Here is a 26,131-nt window from a genome sequence, read left to right on the forward strand (position 1 = left end):
ATCACTCCTGGGCTCAAGCACTCCATTTGTCTGCTGCCGCAGACCTCGGTTGCCGGCGGTAGTAAAACCGGAGTAGCTCCCCTGTGACGTCAAAGGCGCTGCCCGCCCACATTCCAAAGCTTGGGCGGAGACTTCTCGCTGCCCCTGCCTCTGGACGGAGAGAAAGACTTCTGATTGGGTAGGGCGGGAGAAGTGAGCATCCGATTGGTCCCCGCCCTGGAGGGAGGAGGAGACATAGCTGTGTCCTGGAGCAGAGCTGAGGAGCCCTGGGGAATCTCAAAGTTTGTGTCTGGAGCAGTAGTGGAAAGTGAGCTTATTGAGAAGGGCTTTTCTTGGGATGAGTACTGATCTCCTGCCTTTATTTTGGATACACACCCTGCTCTATTCTCCTCAGCCTTCGGTCTGATCTCTAGACAGTCTGTCTCCTCTGGGGATTCTCAGGTCTCCGAGGACGCTGAACCGGAGCCCTTGGCAATTCTCTCTCAGGCAGAGGAGCGAACGTTTTCCTTTCTAAGTGCATAAGCTACACGCATACGCACACACACGCACACACACTCACGCAGAGGCGGATCTCGCCCTCCGAGGCCGCCCTACCCGCTCCCCTCCTGCCCTCAGCATCCTCGGCCCAGCGCGCCTCGGACCACCATGGAGGTGCTGGAGAGCGGGGAGCAGAGCGTCCTGCAGTGGGACCGCAAGCTGAGCGAGCTGTCAGAGCCCGGAGAAACCGAGGCTCTCATGTATCACACGGTGAGGACTTGGCGGGGCGGCGAAGGGGCGGCTTAAGAGGGGGAAGTGTCATGAAAGGAACTGCTCGGGACAGGGAACTGGGAAGGAAGCATTTGGGAAGAGCATGCCTAGAATGGAGAGATCTGGGGAGAGGTGTGGTTTTTCTAGCTGAACAGTGAAGGTGGGCCGCTGTCTCTTTTAAACTTTTGATAATAGTAACGACGCTTTGTATTCCTTCAGCAACTTATACTCTTTTCCCCGAGGGCTTTTCACATATGCTATATCATTTCCTATTGCGCTGTAAAGCAGGGGAAGGCGTAGATGTTTTGATAATCTGCCTCTGTTTAGTTTGCTACTAATTTTTGTGGGAAGATTTTTTAAAAACTGGGCAAAATAAAGTAGCATTTTCTTTCCTTCGCTGTCATATTCTTTCCCTTCCTTTACTAACTTATTTGAATTTTAGGAAGTATACCTCTGTGTGTGTGTGTGTGTGTGTGTGTGTGTGTGTGTGTGTGTTTTGAAAAAAGGCCCCTTCATATTAGGAGGAAGACTACTTTATTTGGCTCCTTTAACTGTTCAGCCAAGAAATCTGCTTCCTCCTTCTTCAGAGGAAAGATCAGCAAAGGAGAATGGAAAATCTGAGGCAGTGCATATTTCAGAAAGGCTTTGGAGAAGGTGGGACAGCTCACCAGTTCCTTGCTCAGTCTTATGCCTCAGAGATCCCTTTGGGCATTAAACTATCACGGAGCACACACATTTCTTATAAAGTTTTCAATTTCAAGTTTTTGGTATTAAATTTGCAAAATGAAATTTTGTTTCCAACAGCCAGCACTGATAATATGACTTTATTGTGAGATCTCTTTGTTTCTTTTTTACAAATGCAGAGTTTGTATAGAGAGAGACACTAATGAGAAAATGAGAGGCTTGGCTATTTCCCCTTCGTGATTCTTTTAATGGAGTCAGTGCCAGGATATTTGAAACTTTTGCAAAATGGCCTGCAGGCTCCACCCCATTGGCCTTTGCCTCTGGCTGACGTTATTTTGGGAAAAGGGATGAGGGCCTCCCTGTGATTCCCACCAAGGCATTTGTGGTGGCTGAGAATGGCTTGTTGAAAACATGCCGAGTGCGGGGCAGAGAGGTAGTGCAAGTTCATGCCGGGTCAAAAGCCAGATGTGTGGTGTGATCTTCTGGGCTTTGCTCACTGAGTCTATCCCGAGGACACCACATGGGCTGCCTTTGGATTGGGGGCCCAGATGTGCTTCCCGTCGCCAGGACAGAGCTCAGAGAACGCCGGCCGTCAAATATCTTCTCATAGTATCTCCAGATGTTTCTCCTGACATAGGCCACATTTTAACCATTTGCGAGGGGCAGCTCTTCTCTTTTGTTCTCACGAGTACTGTGAAAATGTCTCATCCCGCAGCTGTAATGCTTTGGGTTGTCTTTCAGCTGGTGGGATGAATTATGCCCAGCATCCACATTCCCTTTCTCAGGCCTCATGACTTGCATTTCTGAGATCTTATGCCAGGGTTTGAGATGCTACCCGTGACTGTGACATTAACTTCAGGCAGGACAGCTTGGACTGGCTCTAACTGACATCTTTATGCACCGTTTCAGGGGTAGAGACCTTACCTTCCTTCTGGTAGCAAGGGCTTAGTTTTTCTATGTCATTGTAATGAAGCAGTGATGGGTGATTATTTTTCTTCTAATTTGATTTTTTTTAAATTACTTTTATGTATGCCACTTAGGGATGTGTTTCTCTTCTGGGCAGCTCACTCACATAAAATGCCACTCGTCATTGCTGCAAGCCATGGCCCGCAAACTGAGTATATGAATTAGTGTTGAAAGACGTATTGGATTTGGTAGCACAGACAACTGGGTTATATTCCTTCTAAACTAAGGGGAGTTTGGCAGAGATTTGAAAATAGATAACTTTCCCATCTGTTTCTTGAACTCTCTTGGGTATCCAGTTGCAGAGCTGGTTATTATTGCCATTTGTCCATAATGAGAAATGACCTGACCTCCAAGTGGAAAAAGGATGGCCTGATGATGCATTCACTCACGTTTTATTTGTTCCTTCAATGAATGGTTATGGAAGAGCTTCTATGTGCGAAACACTGTTCTAAGCAGTTGGGATACATCAGTGAACCAAAAAACCCTCAAAATTCTTGACCTTGAGAAGCTTACACTCTAGGCCTGAAGTAGGGGAGAAGGTTATCTCAGCAGGATGAAAAGCCACAGCAAAGGCTCTAAGGTGGGAGTGTGTCTGGCATGAGCTTATGGTAACATCACCTTCTGTTTTAGATCCCCCCATTTTTTTTTTTTTTTTTTTTTTGTGGTACGCGGGCCTCTCACTGTTGTGGCCTCTCCCGTTGCGGAGCACAGGCTCCGGACGCGCAGGCTCAGCGGCCATGGCTCACGGGCACAGCCGCTCCATGGCATGTGGTATCTTCCCGGACCGGGGCACGAACCCGTGTCCCCTGCATCGGCAGGCGGACCCTCAACCACTGCGCCACCAGGGAAGCCCTAGATCCCCCCATTTTTGTCAGGTTTTTTTCTTGTAAAAATGCAGGTTACTTCTGAGGCAGAGTGCCTGTTTTTGGAATGGCCCGGTGAAACTTTCCAAGTTGAGTGGAGTAGGCATCACGTAGGGAGTGGAGAGCCTGCAGAGAGGGTAAGGTACAAATGTAAGCTGGGAAATTGGTAAGATAGTATAGCTACCATCTATTGTATATTTATTATCTGAAAGGGAGGGCTGGCTTCATGGGCCTGCCCCCTGTGCAGTCCCACAGGGCCCCACACTTTGATGCTCTGCTGTCACCATCTTGAGATCCTCAATATTTTTTGAACAAGGGCCCACACATTTGCATTTTGTAGCAGGTCCCATAGATTATGTAGCTGGTCCTCATGAAAGGCATTGTACTTAGTGCTTTACAAAAATGATGTATCAGTGGGACTTCCCTGGCGGTTCAGTGGTTAAGACTCCGAGCTTCCACTGCAGGGGGCACAGGTTCAATCCCTGGTCAGGGAACTAAGATCCCTCATGCTGCAGGGCACAGCCAAAAAAAAAAAAAGAGGATATCTCAATGATCCAGTGAAGGAGTCATTTTACAGATAAGAAAGCTGAGGCTTAATGAGTTTAAGTGACTTGGTAAAAGGTCATTTAAACTCAAGTCTACCTGCCTTCAAAGCCCAAGCTCTTGCCCACTATGCTGTATGAATGAAGGATCCAGACTTAAAAGGAACTGAGTCAGAGGATGGGGAGTCAGAAATTGCTGAGTCTGAGGGCAGCTAATATTTAACTGAGGTGGCAGTGGGGCCACCAACCCTTCCTAGCATGATCACTCTCTTTGCTCTAAATAGGGATTTAGCTACCACACGCATGATTGCTAATGCCCTGTTTTAGCAAAACTGTCACCTACCTGATTTTAAAAATATAGAAGTTGCCCGAGGCTGGGATTGTCATGTCTCCGAGGCGCCTTCTGTGAGCCATCAGGAGCAGTGTTTTTCTCATTTGGTTAGTTCTGAAGAAAACTTCTGGGTCCACAAGGACAGAGGCTTAGAGGAGACAGTTTCAAAGTCTATAAAATAATGAACCACACAGAGCGAATCTGGACTTGCTCATTAGATCCTGAATTATTAGAGCTTTGGGCTTCCTCTTGAAGCTGAAAAAATAGTTCCCATACAGATGATGAGATATAATTTTAAATCAGTGAGTAGTACATTTAGGAAAGCTATTGCTTCTAGAGTGGATACAAGCTAAAACTGGTTTCAGAAAAGATGGAAAATATAAAAATGAGGAGTGTATATATTATGGTTTCAAATCATTGCAAGAAGCCTTGTCCCTTCCCCTAAACCTGCCAGGATGCTGGATGTTTCTAACATTCATGTTGTGTTTCCTGTAAGATTCTGTGCGCAAATTACATTTCTGGGAATTTACTGTGGGATTTTGCAATTTAAGGAGCAAAACAGTCTATAAATCTTATCTATGTATATTATTACATGCACTGACTATATCTGGGCGGATGCTCAAGAAACAGATGGCTGATGTTTTTCTGGTAAGGGGACTTGAGGGACTAGAGGTCAAGAGAGGGAAGGAGGGAGAGGGAGTTACTTACACACTATCCCTTTAGTACTGTTCAAACTTTTACCTCCTGAAAGTATTTAGGAAATGAAAAATGACAACTTAAAGGCACCACATAAAACTGGACTAGAGGTAATTTTAGCCTGCATTTCCTTGGGGAGAGAGGGGTTTCTGGTGCTCACTCAACACCACCAGCGTTGGTGGAGGCCTTGGGTAATGAATAGAGGAAGCAGGAGTGCTTGCTGGAAAAGGGCTTTGAGGATGGAGGATTAACAGTGGGTTTGTGTATGACAAACTTCGTGCTCTTGGTAATTTTCTTATAGCTCAGTTTAGCAATCTGGAAAAGAGGGATTTTATCAATTTTTGCAAGGATTATTTTTTTTAAGGTATACAATAGGATACCTTTTCTTTGCAAAGATAATGACAGAGGTTCTGTTTGGTATTTCATTTTATTTTATTGAGGTATAGTTGATTTACAATATTATGTTAGTTTCAGGTGTATAGCCCAGCGATTCATTTATATATATATGTGTTTTTTTTCTTTTTCCGATTCTTTTCCCTTATAGGTTATTACAAAATGTTAAGTATAGCTTCCTGTGCTATAAGAAGGTCCTTGTTGGTTATCTATTTTATATATAGTAGTGTGTATCAGTTAATTCCAACCTCCTAATTTAGTTCTGCTTCTTTTAAATACTAAATTCATGTAAATCCAGTTCTTGGTAGAATTATTAGTGGTTATGCGCTTAAATTTTATATCCAATTGGTTCTTAAAATGAAATGACTGAGCCCAGAGGGTGGTAGGTGGGGTGTTAAGGGTAGGTTCCACCTGCCTGGTGAGCAGATGTGAAGGCCATCTGGCTTCCACATCCATCGTGATTGCCGGAAGGTGGATGGCTGATCTGAGAGGCTGGTGGTTTCCCCTTCCTGTCGGCGGCCCAGAGACTTGATAGGGCTCCCGTGGGATATGGGAACTTTTGGTTTGATGTTCACCTCCTATTGTTGGCCTCTGGCCAGATTCTGAGTGGGACCCTGGGTCCTTGTGGCTTGAGAAATCATTACTTCTGGTCACCTGACCTCCACCTATTGAATAAAGGTAATGAGTCCCAGTAGGAGACAGAATTGTGAAGTCAGTATAATTTGTCTTCAAGGCCCTACTTCACCTTTCTTCACCTTCACTCCTTTCATGTTTCCCTCACTTCTTGGACCCCAAGTTGCTCGCTGTAATGGTGTTCTCTTTCCAACTCCTCCTCTTTAATTTTGTTCTCAGGAAAGATTTTTAAGCTTACACTAAAAATTTCAATATTAGTAAAGCTAAACATATGACCCCTAAATGGGTGTTTATATTTAACAATAATTTCTTGAACCTCTAAATGGAGAACTTTAGGCAATAGCCAGGTAGTAGGGGAGGAGTATTTGGGGAGCTGGGGGGAGCTTTCACTACCCCTCTGCATGTGGCCCCTATTCATAAGGCGGCCTTGCATATATGTTGCTGATTTAGCTTATGATCTAAAGAATTTTCATGGTTTTGGTGAAAAATCTTTGACTCAATTAGATGATTGTCTCTGAAATTGTTCTCATTGTGTTAACACGGGTTGGGGGAAGGTGGGCTTGGGCACAGTTCTGAAAGATGAGAGGGCAGTACTGAGTTTTGTACTTGCCCTCTTTCTTGAGTGATCCCTGAGTGATAATATCCCATTGAGCTCTGATGTGAAGTCGCTCTGGCAGGAGAAATGAGGCACTGCACCTAGATTAATAATTGAATTAAATGACAATGCTTGCCGCTGCGAGTAACTGAAAACCGATTCACGTTGCTTACACAATAAGTGAATTATTCTCTCACGTTGCAAGATGCCTAAAAGTATAGCTACATGTTTGGCTGATTCAGCAGCTGCTCAGTTCAGCATGGACCTAGATTCCATCCATCCATAGGCAGGTTTCATCTTCAAGTTGGAGGCAACCAGAAGGCAGCTCACATCCATATGAGTTTCAGGTGTTCAAATAAAAATGACAATATCCAAAGGGAGAAGAGAGGTTGTGTCTTCCCTGTGTCCTTTTTTAAGATGGAAGAAACTTTTTTTAGATGCCTACCAGCTGATTTCTCTTCGAGCTCTATTGTCAAGGATGGGATCACATCATCATTTCTGAACCAATGGCTGGAAAGGGATTTTCCTGATTGGCTTAGATTAGTCATGTGGGAATGGAGGAGCTATTGGAGCCTCAACCAGCATGACCATGTGTAATGACCATTAGTCAAATAGTCTGAGTTGGCAGACCTTTCCTTCACTAAAACGTGTGTTCATTTAGCTAATGGCTGTTTTTCTCACAAGGGTGGGCTAGCAAACGGAAAATATTTTAAAACATTTAAGCATGGAATATCTCTGCAATGCATGCAAAGGCTATCATGGAGGGGGTACTGCTGTGTCCCAACTCACGAATGAGGAAATGTAGAATTAACTATATTATCTGAGCTCTCTGCGTCAGGGTCAGATATCAGGGCTGGAGGTAACTAGCTGAGCCTGTAATCATGATCACGGTGCAAGACGAGAATGACTTTTTCTGTTCGAGGTCCACAAAACCTCATATCCGCAGGCAGAGAGCTGAATGCCGTTTTTCAAAGAAGCTTTTTTTCCAGTTGCATATGGCTATTCAAACACTGATAAGGTCAGAGTGTGCCTGTTTGCGGCTTGAACTGCCGGCCTCAGCCCTGCGGGGCTCTGACCTGTCTGTGGACTGTCTTGGGGCAAATGGCCTTAGGCTTTGGCTGGGAGATTGGTAGGACTGAGGGCCTAGGGCTGCAGAGTGTCTGAATTGCTTGTCAGCGATTTTATGAATGAGGGCGTAGCGTTTACATTCCCTACCTCAGTAGAGTCAAGCCTGAAATGAAATGGTGAGAGTCACCATTGGTGTCAACCTTGAGTCTATTCCCCCTTCTCCCTGCTCACCACATGTTCTCCGGCTCTTCCAAGTGACCTCATTTTCTCCCTGAATGGAATTGTCTAGGTTACCCACAAGGCACATAGGAGGTGATGGCCCCTTTTATCTATGGAGAATCTGAGACCTCGAGCAAAAAAGAGACCTCAGCTGGAACACAAGCTTCTTGAAGGCGGGGGACATGACTGTCTTTTCTACACTCCCAAGCACAGGATGCTCAGAGATATGTAATACTTGCTTGATGCACAATTATGTAGAGTAAGGCAGTCTTGGAGAATGAATAAGCTCAGTGGTCTTGGTCTCTTTTGTTGCTTGTAAATGCTTGTAAATGCCTCTGCAAGTCTGAAAATTTAATATGAAAGTGACTTGGGTAGTTTGATGTCAATAACTTTTCTTGTTTAGTTTTGAGACCCACATGGGAGGGAGGATGATTCTATCATAGTGCCAGTTTCCGCTAGAGTAGAGTTGAAGGCAGCGTTGTGGAAAGGCTGTGCCTTCGAGCCAGGCAGATTTGGAATCCAGGGCCACTGGTTCTCTGGTGACCTTGGGCAAGTAACCTCTCCTCTTTGGGTCTCAGTTTCTTCACATGTCACTGCCTAGCCCATAGTGTACACACTTTTTCACCCTCTCCCCTAAGTCAAATGTCTTCTTTCTGGGGAAGAGGTATCCCCACCTCAGGAGTCTGATATCATTCAGGAAGCACAAGGGACCTGTAATTATTCTCTCTCGGGCATCTTCATTTCCTCTCCTCTGCAGCTTTTGCCTTGTGCTGTAAACACAGGTCTGTGCCTTGAACACATGTTTGCCAGATGCTGTTGCCCCTCCTTGCTCCGCTTGTTTTTTCTCTCTTGTTTACTGCCAGGTTTTCTCAGACAAGTAGTCAATAGCTACGGCCTCCGTTTCCTCAGTTTTTTTTTTTTTTTTTTTGCGGTACGCGGGCCTCTCACTGTTGTGGCCTCTCCTGTTGCGGAGCACAGGCTCCGGACACGCAGGCTCAGCGGCCATGGCTCACGGGCCTAGCCGCTCCGTGGCATGTGGGATCCTCCCGGACCGGGGCACGAACCCGTGTCCCCTGCATCGGCAGGCGGACTCTCAACCACTGCGCCACCAGGGAAGCCCCCATTTCCTCAGTTTTTACTTCTGCATCCTGTATGTTCTGGTTCCTACTGCTGCCTGAAGGTTCTCCAGCTTCTCTCTAACTGCCCCATCCACTAGTCTTCTCTCCATCCTTAGCTTGCAAGGCTTCACGGGAACATTTGGCAATACTGACCGACCACACGTTCATCTCGTTACTCGCTCTTGCTTTGGCTCCCATGTTACCCTGGGAGGCTTAGATTTTCTTCCTTTACTGGCTGCATTACCACCTGTTAAACGTGAGCGTTTGGTACGTGGTCTTGTGTTCTCCCTGTACACTCTCCTGGGCTCCTCCATCAACTTCAATACAGCTGGTTCTCAGATCTTTACATCTGTTAGTTGTCTATGGATGGAAGCTGGGAGATCTTTGGAATATGACCCAAGATCTTCTGGGCCCTCATGAGCTGTAGAGTGGCTCTGGCTGGGTAACCTTTGAATCTTCCTGATGCATTACTTTGAGAAGAGCTGAGAACACTTTGATCCCCCTTATCACCGCACCCCTGTTATCTCAGGGGATGTTTTGTGACTCAGCTCTCCTGCAGTGTAAACCCAAGAGAGGCTCATGAGTCATTGCTGGGACACAGCTGTTTCTTGAGTCAGTGTCACTCGTCAGATGCAGGCTGTGTTTTGACTGGGTTCATACTTATTCTTCAGCTTGGGAAGCACTTTTTTGGTGCTCTGCGGTGGTGTATCTAATTTTTTTCTAGGACTAAGTGGAAGGTCAGTGCAAAAGTCAGATATAAGTTCTTACATCTTGTACCATTGATCTTTCTGGTGTGTATAGCTGCTGTCGAGCTCAGTTACAGTTGCCTGATGTTGAATTGCCTGCCCTTGAATTGCTCTATTCTGGTATAATTTATTTATCTAAACTTTATTGACATTACTGAAGGGCTTTTAAAGAATTGAGACGGGTGACGCTGAGCCACTCAAAGTTGTATGCCTGCTTCTTGTTAGAAGTATCTTGGAAGAGAGTTTTTCTTTGGCAAAACTCATTGTAGTACAAGTTACTTCACATCCTCCGTCTCAGTTTATCCTGCTGTAAAATGCTGCATTTGTATTATGGTCCCAGAGGTTCCTTTTAACTCCAAAGTTCTGTGCTGAGTATCATGCTGTCACCCTTGAAAGTCTCTGATCTTTAAAAAATGGGGGATTTAAAACAACAACCACAAAGGTCAGTTGATTACCTCTTTCCTTTGGGCACTCAGTTGGTGGGTATAGTTTTGCATTTTGTAGCCTCTGTTTTCTGACTTAAAAACCTTGCTTCAGTAAAACCCAGACAAAATAAAGAATGGAAAAACAGAGAGACACAGAGGTAGGAGACATTTTTTTTTAACACCACACACACACACACACACACACACACACACACACACACACACACACAGCCCTCTTCAGACTTTTTGGCAAATTAGAGGAGTCTGGGGAAAAAAAAATCTACAAACAGTTTTCAGTTGTCTGAGTGGAAAATCTTGGTTTTTTTAAACATTTCATATCTTGGAAATGTCTGAATAGTTTTTGTTTAAAGGGAAATTCCTTTTGGCTGAGAAAGCCTGCAGGATTCAAACTGATAGGGTGATTTTTTTAGGAAACTTGGAGGAAACAAGGATTTGTGATGAAAATGCTTTCTCACTAGCCAATTGTGTCAAACAGACATTTAAATACAAGGTTACCAGTCATAGCATTTGAAAGATTCGGCCATTAACTCCTTCCTTCCCCTTGCTTCCTGTCCGTACATCCTGGGGAAATATCTCTCATCACTGGTCCTTCCTCCAATTTGAGGAACTTAATGAACTGCTTTTCTAAACCTGTGCATGTTCTAGGCAGGAGGATATACATTCTTGACCTTGTGGTTCTCCCAGCAGAGTGGGAAGGGAGATATGTAAAGAAGTCATTAAATCACAAGTTATTAAATATCTGGTGTACGTTTTGCTTTAAAGCTGCGTTCAAAGTATTTCTGGCACACAGAGGGTGGAACGAGATCTGAAGGAGATGAAGAGTTGGAGAGCCTCTCACTGAAGAGGTGATATTTGCATTGGGTCCTGAAGTATAAATAGGAGTTCTCCAGGCCGTGGGAACAGCAGATACAGAGTAGGAATGTATAACATGTCATAGTTGATTCTGGGAATCCCAAGTGGTTTTATGTAGTTACGAGTAGGATGCTCTGTGGGGAGTCTTGGGAGATATGATAAGATCATACAAGGTTTGCATGCTTTGTTAACCATTTGGATATTCTTTTGTGGGCAGTAGTGTGGGAAGCTTTTAAGACTTTTAATAAAAAAGAGACAGGGAGAGAAGTGTGTTTTGGAAAGGAAACCCTAGTGTTTATGAAGTGTGGATTGGAGGGGAGAATTAATGGTAGCAAGATGATCTGCTGGCTGGCTATTTCGTCCATGAAGTAGAACAAGGCACCATGAGGGCCTTGAACCTGACAGGGAGCAGAACATGAATACAAGAAGGGGTTAGGGGCTAGACGTGAAGACTTGGTGGCAGTGGGGCGTGCGAGGGGTATGGGACGCGTCATGGTTTCTGATGCGGCACACTGAGCTGACGGTGCTGCCCTTCGTGCAGGAAGATGAGTTTGCTGGGGAAATAATGAGCTCAGTTTGGGACATGGTGATTCTGATGTGTTCATGGCGCATTCAGGAGAGGTACCTGAAAGGCATTTGGAAACATGGGTCTGGAGTTCTGGAGAAAGGTCTGGAGATGTAGATTTGGGTGTTATGAATCTCATGGGGGAGAAATGAAGCCAATAGTCCTAATAAGATAGTCCAGCGAGGTCCGGGGGAGAGTGAGGAGTGTGAGAGCAAAGCTGAGAATGAAGCCCTGGGGACACTTGAGGCGTTAGCGGGGGAAGAGAAATCTGCAGATGGAACTCAGAAGGAATCAGCAGAGAAAGTGGAGAAAATCCAGGAAAATCCAGGATCCAAAGAGGGGAGGGTTGCTATGGAGTGGTCAAGATAAAGAAGGGCTGAGTATGCTCTTCAGCTGCCTGCCAAGCACTGTGTGGTGTTAGCTCAGGGTGGGACCGTGTCCTGGAGCCGCAGAGGTCCCCCCAAGGGTCTGGACCTGTGGGCATGCTCTCTGGCTTTGTGCCCAGGGAGTGCAGGCCTTGTTTCCAGGCAAGAACAGAAACTGCAGAAGGGCAGGTGCTGGGAGTAAATATGCATGGTAGATAATATGTACAATAGTGCCTCTTTCTTTCCTTTTGTTTTTGTAAAATCAGTCCTCAAAATTGGCCTTGGAGACTGTCCCCGTGCCTGTGCAGAATTATGAAGGTCCTTTCTTCATTCTTCTCTCCACGCTGAATCCACCTATTCCTGATGTCCTTCTCGTGAGCGAGGAGTAGTTTGTGCCTGGGTCCCTTTGTGCATGTGTCATTTAGGAGTCTCAGGCTTTGGGGCATGCAAAAGGAGGGTCTCTGGATTCATTAAATCTGTATAAGACACTTGGGATTTAGCAAATGCCTAGAAGTCTTGAGGCCTTTTCCTTTCTATATTTCTGCTGACTTCCCACTGAGAAAGTATCAAGTGGACCCAGTGGTTGCCAAAGATAAGTTTGATCACGGAGACATCAACGGTATTCACATGTTAGGAAAATAGAAAAAAAAAATTGACCCCATTTTTAATGACATAATAATAGGGGCAGGTGAGGACAAATGGTTTTGTAATAAGAATATGAGCCCGAGGGCTTTCCAGTGGAAGGAACACTAAAGTAAATGATGCCTCTTCGAAGAAAATGTGCAGCTCCAAGCAGTGCCTGGGTTTCAGGACCTAGAGAGGGGATTCTGGAGGGCACCCTCCAGTCCTCCCTGTGCCCCCTGAATTATGGGGCTCGATTCTACCTTTGCTCTCTGTTTCCCTGTATCCAGGATGTTGCTTTCATGGCCCTCAACCCTCCTGGGGAGATGAGGAACAAGAATGGGAGGAGAACTCTGACCCCAGGACTGAAGTTGGGCCCAGGAAACAAGGGGGTGGAGAATAAGGAGAACTCTGCTTTCCGACTGACTGCACAGGGAGAAGCGGGCAGCCCTTCTCAGCCCAGAGCAGAACAGACTCCTGTGAGGTGACACCGAGTTGAGAATTCACCCAGCACAGTTCAGCTACAGTATGGGTTAAGTTGGTCTCTTGGCTGACTGGGAACCGATTACTTTTTTTTAATATATATATTCTTTTCCTTTATGGTTTATCATAGGATATTGAATATAGTTCCCTGTGCTATAAAGGTAGGACCTTGTTGTTTACCCATCCTATATAAAATAGTCTACATCTGCTAATCCCAAACTCCCAGGCCTTCCCTCCTCCACCCACTCCCCCTTGGCAACCGCAAGTCTATCTTCTACCTCTGTGAGTCTGTTTCTGTCTCATAGATAGGTTCATTTGTGTCGTATTTTAGATTCCACATGTAAGTGATATCATATTTGGTATTTGTCTTTCTCTTTCTGACTTACTTCACGTAGTATGATAATCTCTAGTTGCATCCATGTTGCTGCAAATGGTATTATCCTGTTCTTTTTTATGACAGAGTAGTATTCCATTGTATATATGTACTACATCTTCTTTATCCATTCATCTATTGATGGACATTTAGGTTGTTTCCTAAATGTGAATAGTGAACAGTGCTGCTATGAGCATAGGGGTGCATGTCTCTTTTTGAATTATAGTTTTGTCTGAGTACATGCCCAGGAGTGGGGTTGCTGGATCATATGGTAATTCTATTTTTAGTTTTCTGAGGATTCTCCACACTGTTTTCCATAGTGGCTGCAGCAACTTACATTCCCACCAACAGTGTAGGAGGGGGAACCGATTACTTTCAATCATGTTATTTCAATAACTATATGTCTTGTGAGTTTGAAGCACTTGTGTTACAAATTTTTAAAAAATAGCCTTAATTTTTTAATTTATTTTATTTTTTATCTTTTAGCCTTAATTTTTTAGAACAGCTTTAGGTTCCCGGCAAAACTGAGCAGAATATACAGTCTCCGTACATTCCCTGCCGTCTGCCCACCACGCACAACCTACCCCACCATCAACATCCTGCTGTTGCAAACTTTGGAACGTGGATTCATAAGCTGGGGTTACCTGTGGCAGCTTTTGACTTTAACTTTGTGTTTTGAAATTAGTCACAGCCAAGCTCCCTTTTCAACAAGAAGCCAGGTTGGTCCACAAGAGCCTCAAAGATATGTGTGTGTGTATAGGCTGTCCCTCCATGCGCCCCCCCGCCCCAACCTCTGCCCACTTCCATTTACAAATGGCTTAGGAACTGGACATTGTCCTTTGGAAAGGAGGGTGGGATTGAGTGGGGGACATACTGTATTGTTTTGTAATCACAGAACCTGAAGCCGATCTTTGTAGCTATGACTTTGAACTTCCTACCCTGAGATAGTATTCATTTCTGAGGCACTGCCAGGAGTTGTTTTTCTGGTTCTGCTCTGGATTTGCAAGTTTTCTTTCCAGGACTCTCCTGCAGCCCATGACCTACATTTGGGAGCAGCTGGAAGGCCTGGGGCTGTGGGTTGGGGAGGCCGAGGAGGTCAAGACCAAACCTAGATGGAGACTAACCTGACCCCCTTGTGTTCCAGGGCATCGTGCTCTAACTGAAGGTGCCCAGTGACCCTGGCAATCTTAACATACACATACATTTTTGTGTTTGATGAGAAAGGGAGGCAGAGAAGTAGCAGCCAAAAAACCATTTGGTGTTTCAGCTGTGTTTACATATTAGGAACATGAGGTGGTTTTATTTTATTTTATTTTGTTTTTTTTTAACAACTTAATTGGAGTATAGTTGCTTTACAATGGTGTATTAGTTTCTGCTTTATAACAAAGTGAATCAGCTATACATATACATATATCCCCGTATCTCCTCCCTCTTGCGTCTCCCTCCCACCCTCCCTTCCTCACCCCTCTAGGTGGTCACAAAGCACCGAGCTGCTCTCCCTGTACTATGCGGCTGCTTCCCACTAGCTATCTACCTTATGTTTGGTAGTGTATATATGTCCATGCCACTCTCTCACTTTGTATGAGGTGGTTTTAAATCAAAGGAACCCAGTGTTTCCTTTTGACTTAAATACAGACTTATAGGAGGAAACTGCAATTAAGCTTGGCCCAGCTGAGAGGTGGATGGTTCGGTGGATTGAACACGATGAGTTTTCAGCTTTCTGATTCCTACTCTTCCTATTTCTGCTGTGGATCCTGAATGTCCTGTTGTCTGCTGATCACTCAACCGCTGGGGCAGAGGGTTGGTAGAAAAAACCGGGATTTTGGAGTCCGCACTGACTTCATAGCCCTTATCACCACCAACAAGTTATTTATTCAGTGCTTCCCAGCTCTGTCAACATGGCACTAAGAGAAAATGATGATATCTGCCCGGGGCATTGAAATAATGAACGAGGCTGATCACAGCCCAAGTGCTCTAGCCTCCACTCAGGGCATTCCATAGGCATACTTGTTGGGAAGCTACTAGAACAGTGGTGAGCACATCATAGGGAGCCAATGAAATATTTGCCAAGTGAATGGATGAGTGAATGATTCTGGGCTTATGACCTGGTTCTGGCACTCCCTACTCTGGGTACCTTTCTGAGGTTGTTTCACAAGGCCGTGATAGAGGATGAGTGACATGATGTAAGTGAAGTGTCTGTCTCTATGTCGGGTACATGGCCTCTGCTTAGGAGATAGTAGGTTCCTGCCCTCCAGTTTTCTATTCCAGTAATTTCAAGGAGGCATAGGAAGAAATGCTTGATGAATTCTAAACTGAAGGAAAAAAATTAGTAAATAGAATAAATCTTCTGTAATGTGACCTATTTTGCTTGTTTATTTCTCTAGTTTTACTGAGATATAATTGACATATAACATGTGAGTTTCAGATATACAACATGACTTTATATGTATATATTGCAAAATGATCACCACAGTGAATTTAGTTAACATTCATCATCGCACAGAGTTACAATTTTTTTTCCTTGTGATGAGAACTTTTAAGATCTACTGTCTTAGAGACTTTCCAATACACAATACAGTATTGTTAACTATAGTCACTATGTTGTACATTACATCCCCAGGACTTACTTATCTTATAGCTGGAAGTTGGTACCTTTTGGCCACCTTCACCCTAATGTGGCCTAATTGTGATGACATTTAGGGGGGGAAAAAACCCGAAAAGTTTTTTCAGTTCCTACCTGAACCTTTTTAGGCTCAAGGCCTGGTATTGATTTGCATGACTGAGTTCACACTTCGATTTTTCAAGCACCTGCTTCTGCAGAACTGAAATTCTTTGTAGGTTTTGAGGGGGGTGGGGATCGGTGGCAGGTGTTAACATTCTTCAAGTCACAAGAGGAAAGGCATGTAGGGGCCGGCCCATTCCCTATTCCTGCCATCACCTGAAACAGCCATCTGTGACTGAGATGATTTACATTGCTTTTTTAATATAAATAGCGTTTCTGGGTCTGACTGTGATAAGCTTAAGAATTCATTAATAGGAAGAGAGTGGGAAGGAATGGTAAGCGTGATGTGGAACAGCCCCTGGGGGCCCTGCCCACAGCATCAGGGGGTAGTGCTAAAGGGCTCTCCATCTGCTGCGGCACCGCCTGGCCCCTGGACCTCCCCAGCGGTGCAACTTTGAGCGCTGTTGGTAAGCTGCAGCAAACGCGTTAAAGCCACAGGCTCTCCTTCTGACCCAGGGCCTGAACTGACCTTCCAAAGTAGTCGATGTAAGTAGAGTTCAGCAAGGCAACCTCCCCTCAGTCTGCTTGCTTGGGAAGCAGAATTCTAAGTTGGTTTTCTCTGGCTGCCTTTTGTGGGGGCCAGCTAGCATTCTAACAGAAGGTCCATAGAGGTTCTGGCATGTGAATGGACCCACATCCATAACGCCTTGTTATTATTTTGGCAGTTTCAGTAGGACTTTGAGAGGGAGATGTTAGAAACCTGTGTCCAAATCTTCATCCCCTCTGGAAGTTATAATTTTTATTTTAAACAAACACACCAAAAAACCCATTGCTGATAATGGGGTGAATGCCAAAGAGAGAAAAATCCTTAGCTGTAGAGGCTAACAAGTTTGAATGAGTGACCTGACGGTGCTTCTCTGTGGAGCTGCATATTTGCAAAACAGCAGGTAATTTGGGACACTGGTTAGCCCTTCATTGGTTTTTCATGAAATACAGATGATTTTCATGGAGAAGTTTGTTCTTTGGTATTTTCCAACCAGAAGAAAAATATCCTGGTTGGTAGATTTTTTTTTTTTTCTTATTGCCCTTTTGAGAAACCACTGCCTGTGCCCAATTTAGAAAACAAAACAAAACAAAAGCAAACCAGAAACAAAAGTTTCAAGATTGCAAGTGTATATGTCACTTGGCTTTAAAATACAGCAATTGAAACATGTAAGGGGGCCTACTTATGAACCAAGAAGTCTAGATCGAGGCCATCTAGGACTGGCATAGTGGTTGAACAGTGCCAGTGGGACCCAGGATCGTCCCATCTTCTCATTCTGCCATCTTTAGCAGGTAGACCTTTATCTTCTTGGGCATTACCGCACGACTGCAAGATGACTGCTTTACCTCAGGTATAACATCGGCCTCCCCGGTAGGGAGAAAGTGGGAGGGCAAAGCAGAAGAGGGTGATACCTGTACTTGAAAAGCCAAGGCTTTGCTCTGAGGTCCCCAGCAGAATTCCTCTTAGGTTTCGCTGGCCACCCCTCACTGAGGAGAAGCCAGGAAGGTGTTTTAGCTGGATACCTTGTTACCTTGAACAAGATTGGCATGTCTGATTGTGAGGAGGGAGGGCAAGATGGACATTGAATGGTCAAGCATCAGTGTGTGCTGCACCACAAAAGAACATTTTCCCAAACTTATAGGATCCTAGGTCTGGTAGGGACCTTTGAGGTGGCCAAGCACAGCCCCTTCCTGCCACAATAAGGGAATTGCTTTATTTCCTTCTACTTTGGCTCCATGTGCCCAAAACCCCAATTGCGCTTTGGGGCACTCCTGGGCTGGGCTGCTCATCCCTGGATGTGTAAACTGCCCAGAATGTGAGTGGGCTATGAAGAAGTCCCTTTTACAGGAGAGGAGAGTGGCAGGGATGCGGACAGTGTGTGTATGGGTATCCAAAGTTCTGTTTATGCTTTCTCAGGAAAAGCAGCCAGCCAACAATAATTACTGGGCCACCTCTGAGTGCAGAACCTGGAATCCAGTCTCCTGGAATGATCACAAAAGCCAAGGAAGACTCAGCCCTGCCCTTGAGAAGCAAAGCCTAGCAGGGCCCCCAGAGCAATGGCACATGTGTGATGCGTGCTGACTGTGAGGAATGGCAATGGTAGACCAAGTAGCCAGGCCAGGAAGGCAACCTGGAGGCATTGGCTTTGAGCAGGAATTTGTAAAGACCTGTTATTTGGTGGAGAGTGATGGTGTGTAAAAACACTGATTTGAGGGTAAGCAGCTTTGCCTGGTTGGAGCCATTTAATAACACTGGCCTGTAGCCTGGTGTATTTTCCTTAGAAGAGCAGCCTTGAGTTGACAGTGTTTATGGATTCCTCCATAAACACAGGGGGTGTTACGATGGGCAGATTTATTGGAACATGTCAGAAAGACCACTATCTCTGTACCAGCTTTCCCTGTGAATTTTCAATTTTAATCCTCTCCTTTTCCTAGGACTGACTGGTAGCCCCGACATTTCATTTCTCCTTTGCTTCTCCTGTTTGAGATTCCTTCTTTGGGGGTGCAGCCAGTATCCTCAGTGCTGGGTCTGTGTGCCTGATAGTGCTCTGGAGGGCATCCTCCAACCTTGCCTCTGAGCCATGTGGTAGAGGAGGCAAAAATGAGGGGATCAGTGTCTCAGCAGCTGTTATGCTCTACAGTGGACCAGGTGGATGGTGTTTGGCATTGAAAGTCTGCTTGGGCTGCCTTCATAAAATATCATAGACTGGTTGGCTTGAACAACAGACATTTATTTCTCAGAGTCTGGAGGCTGGGAAGTCCAAGATCAGGGTGCCAGCAAATTCTGATGTTGGTGAGGGCCCTCTTCCTGGCTTTCTTCTCACTGTGTCTTCACAAGGTGGAGAGAGGGAGCAGTCTCTGGTCTCTTGTCCTCTTCTTCTAAGGGCACTAATCCCATTATTGGAGTCCCACCCTCATCACCTCATCTAACCCTAATTACCTCTCAAAGGCTCCATTTCCAAATACCATCACATTGGGGGTTAGGGCATCACTATGTGAGTTTTGGGATGACACAATTCAGTCCATAGCACTGGGGATTCACTGGAGTTTCATGAGGCTCCTAATTAACAAGTAGGGGTGACCAGACAGTGTGCTTTCTACTGGACGAAACCTGTAACAGTTGAAAACCTGTAGAGTGGCGGTTCTTTAAAGCTGAGATCATGAATTCAAGTGGGTCTGGGAACCTCCTGGAACCTCCTGCTCTCCAGGATTTGTAGGTATACTGCACATGTACATTTTTCATCACATTTTCAAAAGGTATTCATGAACCCAAAATGTTAAGAGTTTCTGTCCTGGAGATTGTACTTCTAAAGTGGAGGCTGAAAGGGGTCAGGTCTGTGCACAGCCAGTGTCCACTGCCAGCATCCTGTGTACATGGATGAGACCACCCTGCCCCCGTGATACCCCCTCCTCCCCCCAGCATTCCAGAGAAGCCCTGCCCCCTCTTGCTGCTGTGCACTAATTAGACTCTGACTGCTGACAGGTGAGCTTACCACCCAGGAACTAAAGGAGCTCTTTCCCCAGAAACTGCATTGTTTGTACCTTAAACCCTTTGTCTTTGTTTTTTGGGAAAAACACATTTTATTTTATTTTTTTGAAGAATGCATAAAAAAATGAGTGGCTTACATCATAAGCCAAAAAGAAATTCTTGCATATTAAAGACATTTCATAGTATTCTCGAGATACTGACTCAAAGTAGGCAAAAGTTGAAGCTGCCTTTTCTGACTGTAAGTGGAGGGGTCTGGCCCATATATTCATTCATCACAGCCAGGGCTAAACCCTAGTTCGCCCTTATTTTTTCTCCTCTACTTCCTGGTCCTCCCATATCATGAATTCTTCTCTACATCCATTTTGAATTTTATTTGACTTCATATTATGTATTTCCTTTAAGCCATTTAAATCATTTTTGAAACATGGTAAACGTAAATACATTTTAAAAGCACAGACCTTCCTAGAATCTGGGCTTAGCCTAAGGCTGGCTCACTCCTGACCCAGGCACAGTCCCTAAAGGACGCCGGAGGCATTGGCCTGGGTTCCATCTCCCCATTCCCCACCCCGGCTTCCTTCTTCTCATCTCCTTCCTATCCTTTTTCTGTTTTTGTGTCTTTTGCTCTCCTGGGCCTTTCCCTTCTTCTATGACTGTGCCCTAACTCTGCCACTGTTTCTAGAGCTTTGCTCAGCCCTGATGGTATGAGGACCCCAACTCAGGGTTTGGAATCTGTTCTTAGATTCTCCTGCCTCATTGCCAGAACTTGTGGTCTGCAGCTGATGATGGCATTCTGGAGGTTGTCACATTAACGGTGTGCATTGTTAAGGGGGGACTGGAAATTGCAGTAATGACTTTCCAAATCTATGCAGTAGCTAGAGACCCAGAAGGGGTCACATTGTGGAGTAACTGGGCCAACGTATAAATAAGAAGCAGTAGTAGCCAAGGGATGAGCTAGTCACTCTTAGAGGTCACTGAGGAATTTCACTGGTTAACAGTGGAAAACTTCTTTCCTATTTTGCCTTTCTTGTTTATTTTCCCCCTTCAGTTGAAATACTGGGGACCTCCAGGTCTAATGGTTCCGTCACCTACACTGAGCAAGGCTGGGCCACTGGTTGGGGAAATCTGGGTCTAGTTTTGCTAGTTACTGGTGTCTGTAACGCTTGACTCTGGGCACCAGCAATCCTTCACACCCCTTTCTCCAGTTGTGTTCGTCCAGCCCTAGGGGTGTGGCCCACGAGTCTAGGTTCTTCTGACTGGGCCTCTGGTCACCTCCTTGGCTGACCTCACGCACAAGTTGCTTTAGGCCCAGTGAACCCCCTGGAACAGGAAGGCTCCTGCTGTGACCACATCCATTGCCTATAGCAATGGTTCTTTGTCTTCGCCACACGTTGTGATTACCTGGGACCTAGTGCCTGGGTCCCAGCCCCCGCGATTCTGACCTAATTGGTTCTGGGATGAGGCCTGGGCGGCAAGATTTTTTTTAACAGCTTCCCTGGTGATTCCAAAATGAAACCAAGGTTGAGAGCTGCTGGCTGGGGGCTTTGCTACTCGAAGTATGGTCTGTGGACTGGCATTATCAACATCATCTGGGAGTTCGTCACTGATGCAGAATCTACTCCAGAGTTTCCAAATGATAATCTGAAGATCCACAGCTCCCAGCTGATTCCTGTGCACGTTCATGTGTGAGAACCAGTGGTTAGGATGTCCTGCTGCCCCTCCTGTGAGGGATAGAACCCCCAACCTGGAACACCGCATCAAGTACTGATGCCAGGTCAGGCTAGATGGACCCCAAGAAACTGACTTGCCCCCTATGAGCCCTTCCTGGGGGTCAGTTTTACACCTGGATTAGGCTCCCTCCCTTTCCTGACTAATCCCTTCTCTACCTGTCTCCTCAGAAGTCCCAACATGTTTCAGTGACAGGGATACAAGGATCTAGGCAGCAATCCTCTTCTGAAATTGGAGGCCAGTGGAACTGGTTGCAGTGTGTGCTTTGGGATGTCTCGGCCTGATGGCCTGACCTCGTGGTGCTTTGCCTGGTCAACCTGGCAGAGTTTGCCCCGTCCTGACCCTAGGGGGTGGAAGTAGAGAAATCAGACTAAAACAGAAGTTTCATGAAAGACAATGGAAAAAAAAAAAACCATGCTAGAGGTGGGATGATTAGAACAGAGGTGACAGGTGTGAAGCACAGGTGTGGCTCTCCCCTCTGCTTGCCTGCAGCAGGTGCCTCCTTTTGGATCCAGCTCTTTTACCTTCTGAGCTCACTCAAGACCCTAGTCCTAGTTCCCTAGTTCCCACCCTGCAATAGGGCACTCCAGATAGATACTGCCAATTCCTCATGTTTTGCACTTAAGATACAACTACTTTGAATTTTCTTTTTCCCAGAATAGCAAGCAGCATTTACTACTCATATGGTGATTCTCGGGTTTCTTAGCACAACTTCTGAGTTCGAGTTCTCAAATACCCTCTGAGATGCCCTCAGCGCCCTTTGCCTCAATTTGCCGCTCTTGTACCTCTCGGCCCTCACAGGCAATTGGTAAAACGAATGCACGCGTCTCGGAGATTGTCATTCTTGTCTCCATCCCACAGATCTTTCTGGGGCAGCGCTCTGCCCAGCGCTGCAGGGGGCTGGGACTTAAGGAAGCACGAACTTAACAGGGACCCAGCCCCCTTCCTCATTGCCTCACCCCTGCTCAGTTCCTTTCCTTCCTCATCACTTGGTGGGAATAACAGTGGATTTGGGTCATTTAGCTTCCTGATCCCCAGAATCAATGCCTGACCAGGGTCCCCATTATTTGAACACAGTGTGACCTGACTTACTAACCTTCATATACCGTCAGGGCTGTCCATTACTACCTTCCTGGACCATTGCTTTTATGTTGATTTGAGCTCAGGAGTCAGGCAGGTAAATGAGGGAAGCTGATCTGGGAGATCCTAGGGGTCAGCAGGGACTGGAGAGACTGGGAGAGCTTGGGACCTGTTCAGCAGAATCTGCAGCCCCTCAGCTCCAACAGACGGTGCCAGACAGGAATTTGGACCCACTATTGGCAGATGATCTAGCTTTCAAAGAAGCCAGAAACACAAATTTTTGTGTAAATCTCTTGCTTTTTAAAAGTTGCCCCCCTACGCCCCGCCACCATATTAAAGAAATGAACACAAAGTAGAGATAAATCTTTACAGGGCATTCAGAGATAAATCTTGGACTCTCAAAATTGACAGAAATTGGCAAATGCTCTAACCTGTGTAAACTGAGCTGCCATCATCCCGACTCAGGCATGGCTCTCCCAGGTTGTAATTTATCTCTGTTTTACACAAAAAGTGTGCTGTTTCTGTACCCATAGGAGATGCTTCTGAAATTAGAACCAGAAATGGCATCAGGACATTTTATTTGCTTTGTCCTGCCTGCCTTTCAAGCTCATCTTTTCCATTGTTAAAAGTCTGTTTTAAGAGAGATTGTTCTATCTGACCTTGATTTCAGTTCTTCTGTAAAATGCTTTCAAGATTACAAAAATGTGGCCAGAAATCAGGTCATTTATATTATATTTTGGATTCATTAAGCTCAATAGTCTCTGATTTAATTTTATTTATCTTGGCCTCATTTGCTTCATTTATAAAGTGGAATGATAAATACCCACTGATTTCACAGAGTTGGCTTGAGGATTAAATGAGATTGTTTATGTGGAATCATTTTAGAAAAGGTTGAGTCCTCCCTAATTGTGAAGTATCAAGTTCAAATTAAAAGGCACTGCTGGACACTGCTTCTACATTTCTTAAGCAAAATAAAACAAAGTTTATTGGTGTTGTTACATATGATTGGTCACCTATCTATCTATCTACTGTCTTCAACATGAAAGTAATATCAAGGTATTTCTGATACTGCTACTGATTATTTGGTTAGATGCCCAGTGGGTTATACCAAGATTCTTCCCATAGTCACTACCTGTCATTCCCTTTTCTGAACTCCTATAGGCATGATCTGTCCCCACAGTTTTATTTTGAAACTGTCATGTTGTTGCATAACCATTTCATATGTGTGCTCTGGGTCTCTGTGAGAACAAAAATGGAGATGCTGCTGCTGCCACTGAAGCATTCTGCTCCTGGATCCTGTGGACTGAAAAACCTAGGCAGGGTTTATTGCTGACCCTCCATTCTCCCTGTTGGTAGATTTTGAGAATACCTGCAACTCCATCTCCACGCAGCCTTCAGTGTACATTGAGGGCAGAGCGAGGGGGAGAGGGAAGCTGTCAAGGATGGAGAGAGGCAGCTGGGCAGGGGCCATGGACCAGTGCATAGGCCCAGGGAGTGTCTTTAGACCTGAATTTTCCCTACAGCAGCCTCAGTTCTAGAGGAATAAAGGCAAGTCATTCCAACCCACCCCCACATCCTTTGCCCATTGTGTTTGACTGTGGTTGGTTGTGTGCGTTGGTGTGCATCCACAAGAAGGCGGTGCTGTGGGCTGCATAGCTTGTGGCATTCTTTTGCCTCCACCCTGTGGCCTCTCCCACCCCCAGCTGTCAGGGCTCATGGGAAGCATATGTATTCTCTCATCGATCCCTTTCCTACATGTTTGAATTACTGGGGAGATTGAAAAAAAAATACTGGTGCCTGATCCCCACCCAAGATTAACTAAATCAAAATGTCTGGACATGGGGCATAAGAATTTTTATTTAGAGCAAACACTTTTCGTTTTTTTTTGAAATGAATTTAGACTTACTGAGAAATAGAAAAAATAGTGTAGAAATTAATGTTAACAACTCACATGACCATAGTATAATTATGGGAACTATGTTATGGGAACTAGGATACAAGATTATTAATTCATGTGCAGATATTTATTCAGATTTCACCAGTGTTTCTACTCATGTATTTTTTCAGGTCCAGGATCCAATCCACAATCCCATATTGCATTTAGTAGTGATGTCTCTTTAGTTTCCTCCAATCTGTGACAGTGTCACATTCTTTCATGATACTTTTCTTGACACTTTTGAAGATAACTGATAATTATTTTGTAGAACATTCTTCAGTTTTGGCTTGTCTGATGTTTTCTTAGGATTAGATTAAGGTTAGGGTGTAAGAATTTTTTAAATAGTTCTCAGATCAGGTCTGTATTTATCCAGGAGGTCTGTGATATACACCATGTAACACATAAAAAAATAAAATAGAGTCAGATGAATAGATTGGTGGGTAGATTTGTGGTCAAGCAGGAACAATAAAATGTTAGTGGTAGAATCAAAGTGGTAGGCATACAGTATTCATCATAAAATTCTTCCAACTTTGCTCAGATTTACATTGTTCAAATTAGAATACTGGGGAAAAAAGTTCCCCACTTCTCCAGATGATGAATTTGAGGCTGATGCCACCCAAGGCTTGATGGTGGAGATGAGTAGAAAAAAACCACGTCTGTCCTCTGGGAAAAGAGTGTAGGGTCAGCAGGTTTTAGCACATGCCTGGTGGCTGGGTGGCCATTGTATATTTAGAAAAGTCACCCCAAGAAGGCCCCAGAGAGAAAGTAGGTGAGAGCAGACTCCTGGCTGAAAAAATATCCATGTTGAGCTCCAAACTTGATTAATTGGAATTCTGAGTGCCATCGATTTACGTATGAGCATAGAGAAAATAGATGTTTTTGAAAGATGCTGACTCTTGTATAAGAACATCTGGTTCTTACATACGGGAGCAGAGTCTTGGAGCTGGAGAAACCATTGAGGGTCATCTGGTCCAGCCTCCCACTCAGTGTCTTTCCCACTGGCCCTGTGCTGAATTGCATTTGATTTATGCAGCTGGACAGAAGGAGTCTAAGGTCACTGTTTTGAGGGTGAAATCACTTTTAATTGCAGCAAATGAATGCAGTTTAAAACAGCTTCCCTAGGAGAAAAATAAAAGCTGTTTTGTGCAAGGCTTGCTTGCCTCACTCCCCCCTGCTATTTTAAAACTGGGCGTCAGGAGGTGAAGAGGGCCTTACGGAGAAGTGTGTTGTGTGATGCTTCTGTTTCACTTCTCACTGAGTCATGGGTCCCGGTCCTCCCTGAAATGGGCAGAATGAAGTCTCTCTCTAACTTCTCTGCTCCCCAAACTTCATTCTGCTTTTAAGGGCTACAGAAGCAAAGGTCCTTCTGTTCTGCCTGTGGGGCTGGGGAATAAGCGACAAAGGCCCTTTAAGAGAGAGAGAGAAGGGCGAGAGTCCTGCAGATGTGAGGTTACAGTGTCTCAGCCAGGCCCATGGGAGCTGTAGCCAGCTTATTGCAGAGGCCTGAGTATGGGGCTCATTTGTGGGTTCTGGAAAAGAAATACCCTGCTGATTATGAGTAACTCGAAGCCTCCTTCCCAGAGCCTCTTGGGCTCACAGAGAACGCAGACAGTCTGCTCTCCTGGACTTATTGGAGCTTTGATATGGATTTACTCCAGCCCAGTCCTGTCTGTACAACTCCTGGACTTGCTGAGCTTGATCTGTAACCTTTCTCTCAGTTTCTACACCTATTAAATGCAGACAAATTCAGTTAGTCTCCAAGCTCTTTCAGGGTTTACAGTAACTAATTTTTATAGTGCTTTACAGTTTATAAAATCCTTCCATAGATGT

The 26,131-nt window shown here is 45.1% G+C and overlaps 1 protein-coding gene across 3 annotated transcripts in view; it reads left to right on the forward strand.

Annotated features, from left to right (window-relative positions):
* Positions 1–248: 248 nt before the first annotated feature.
* Positions 249–26,131, forward strand: part of CREB3L2 (cAMP responsive element binding protein 3 like 2) — a 117,451-nt gene continuing 91,568 nt past the window's right edge. For 2 of the 3 annotated variants that reach the window (XR_003002804.1, XR_003002803.1), the window contains exon 1: positions 275–747. Coding sequence is in view for 1 of the 3 variants with exons in the window: in XM_024741648.1 (XP_024597416.1) it covers positions 646–747 (102 nt within the window). In the remaining 2 variants the exon portion in view is untranslated. Of the gene's footprint in view, positions 748–26,131 lie in introns of all 3 variants that reach the window. The other variant, XM_024741648.1, reaches the window with a different exon arrangement.

Source organism: Neophocaena asiaeorientalis, unplaced genomic scaffold (genome assembly GCF_003031525.2).
Source record: "Neophocaena asiaeorientalis asiaeorientalis breed wild unplaced genomic scaffold, Neophocaena_asiaeorientalis_V1.1 scaffold692, whole genome shotgun sequence".
NCBI lineage: Eukaryota > Metazoa > Chordata > Mammalia > Artiodactyla > Phocoenidae > Neophocaena > Neophocaena asiaeorientalis.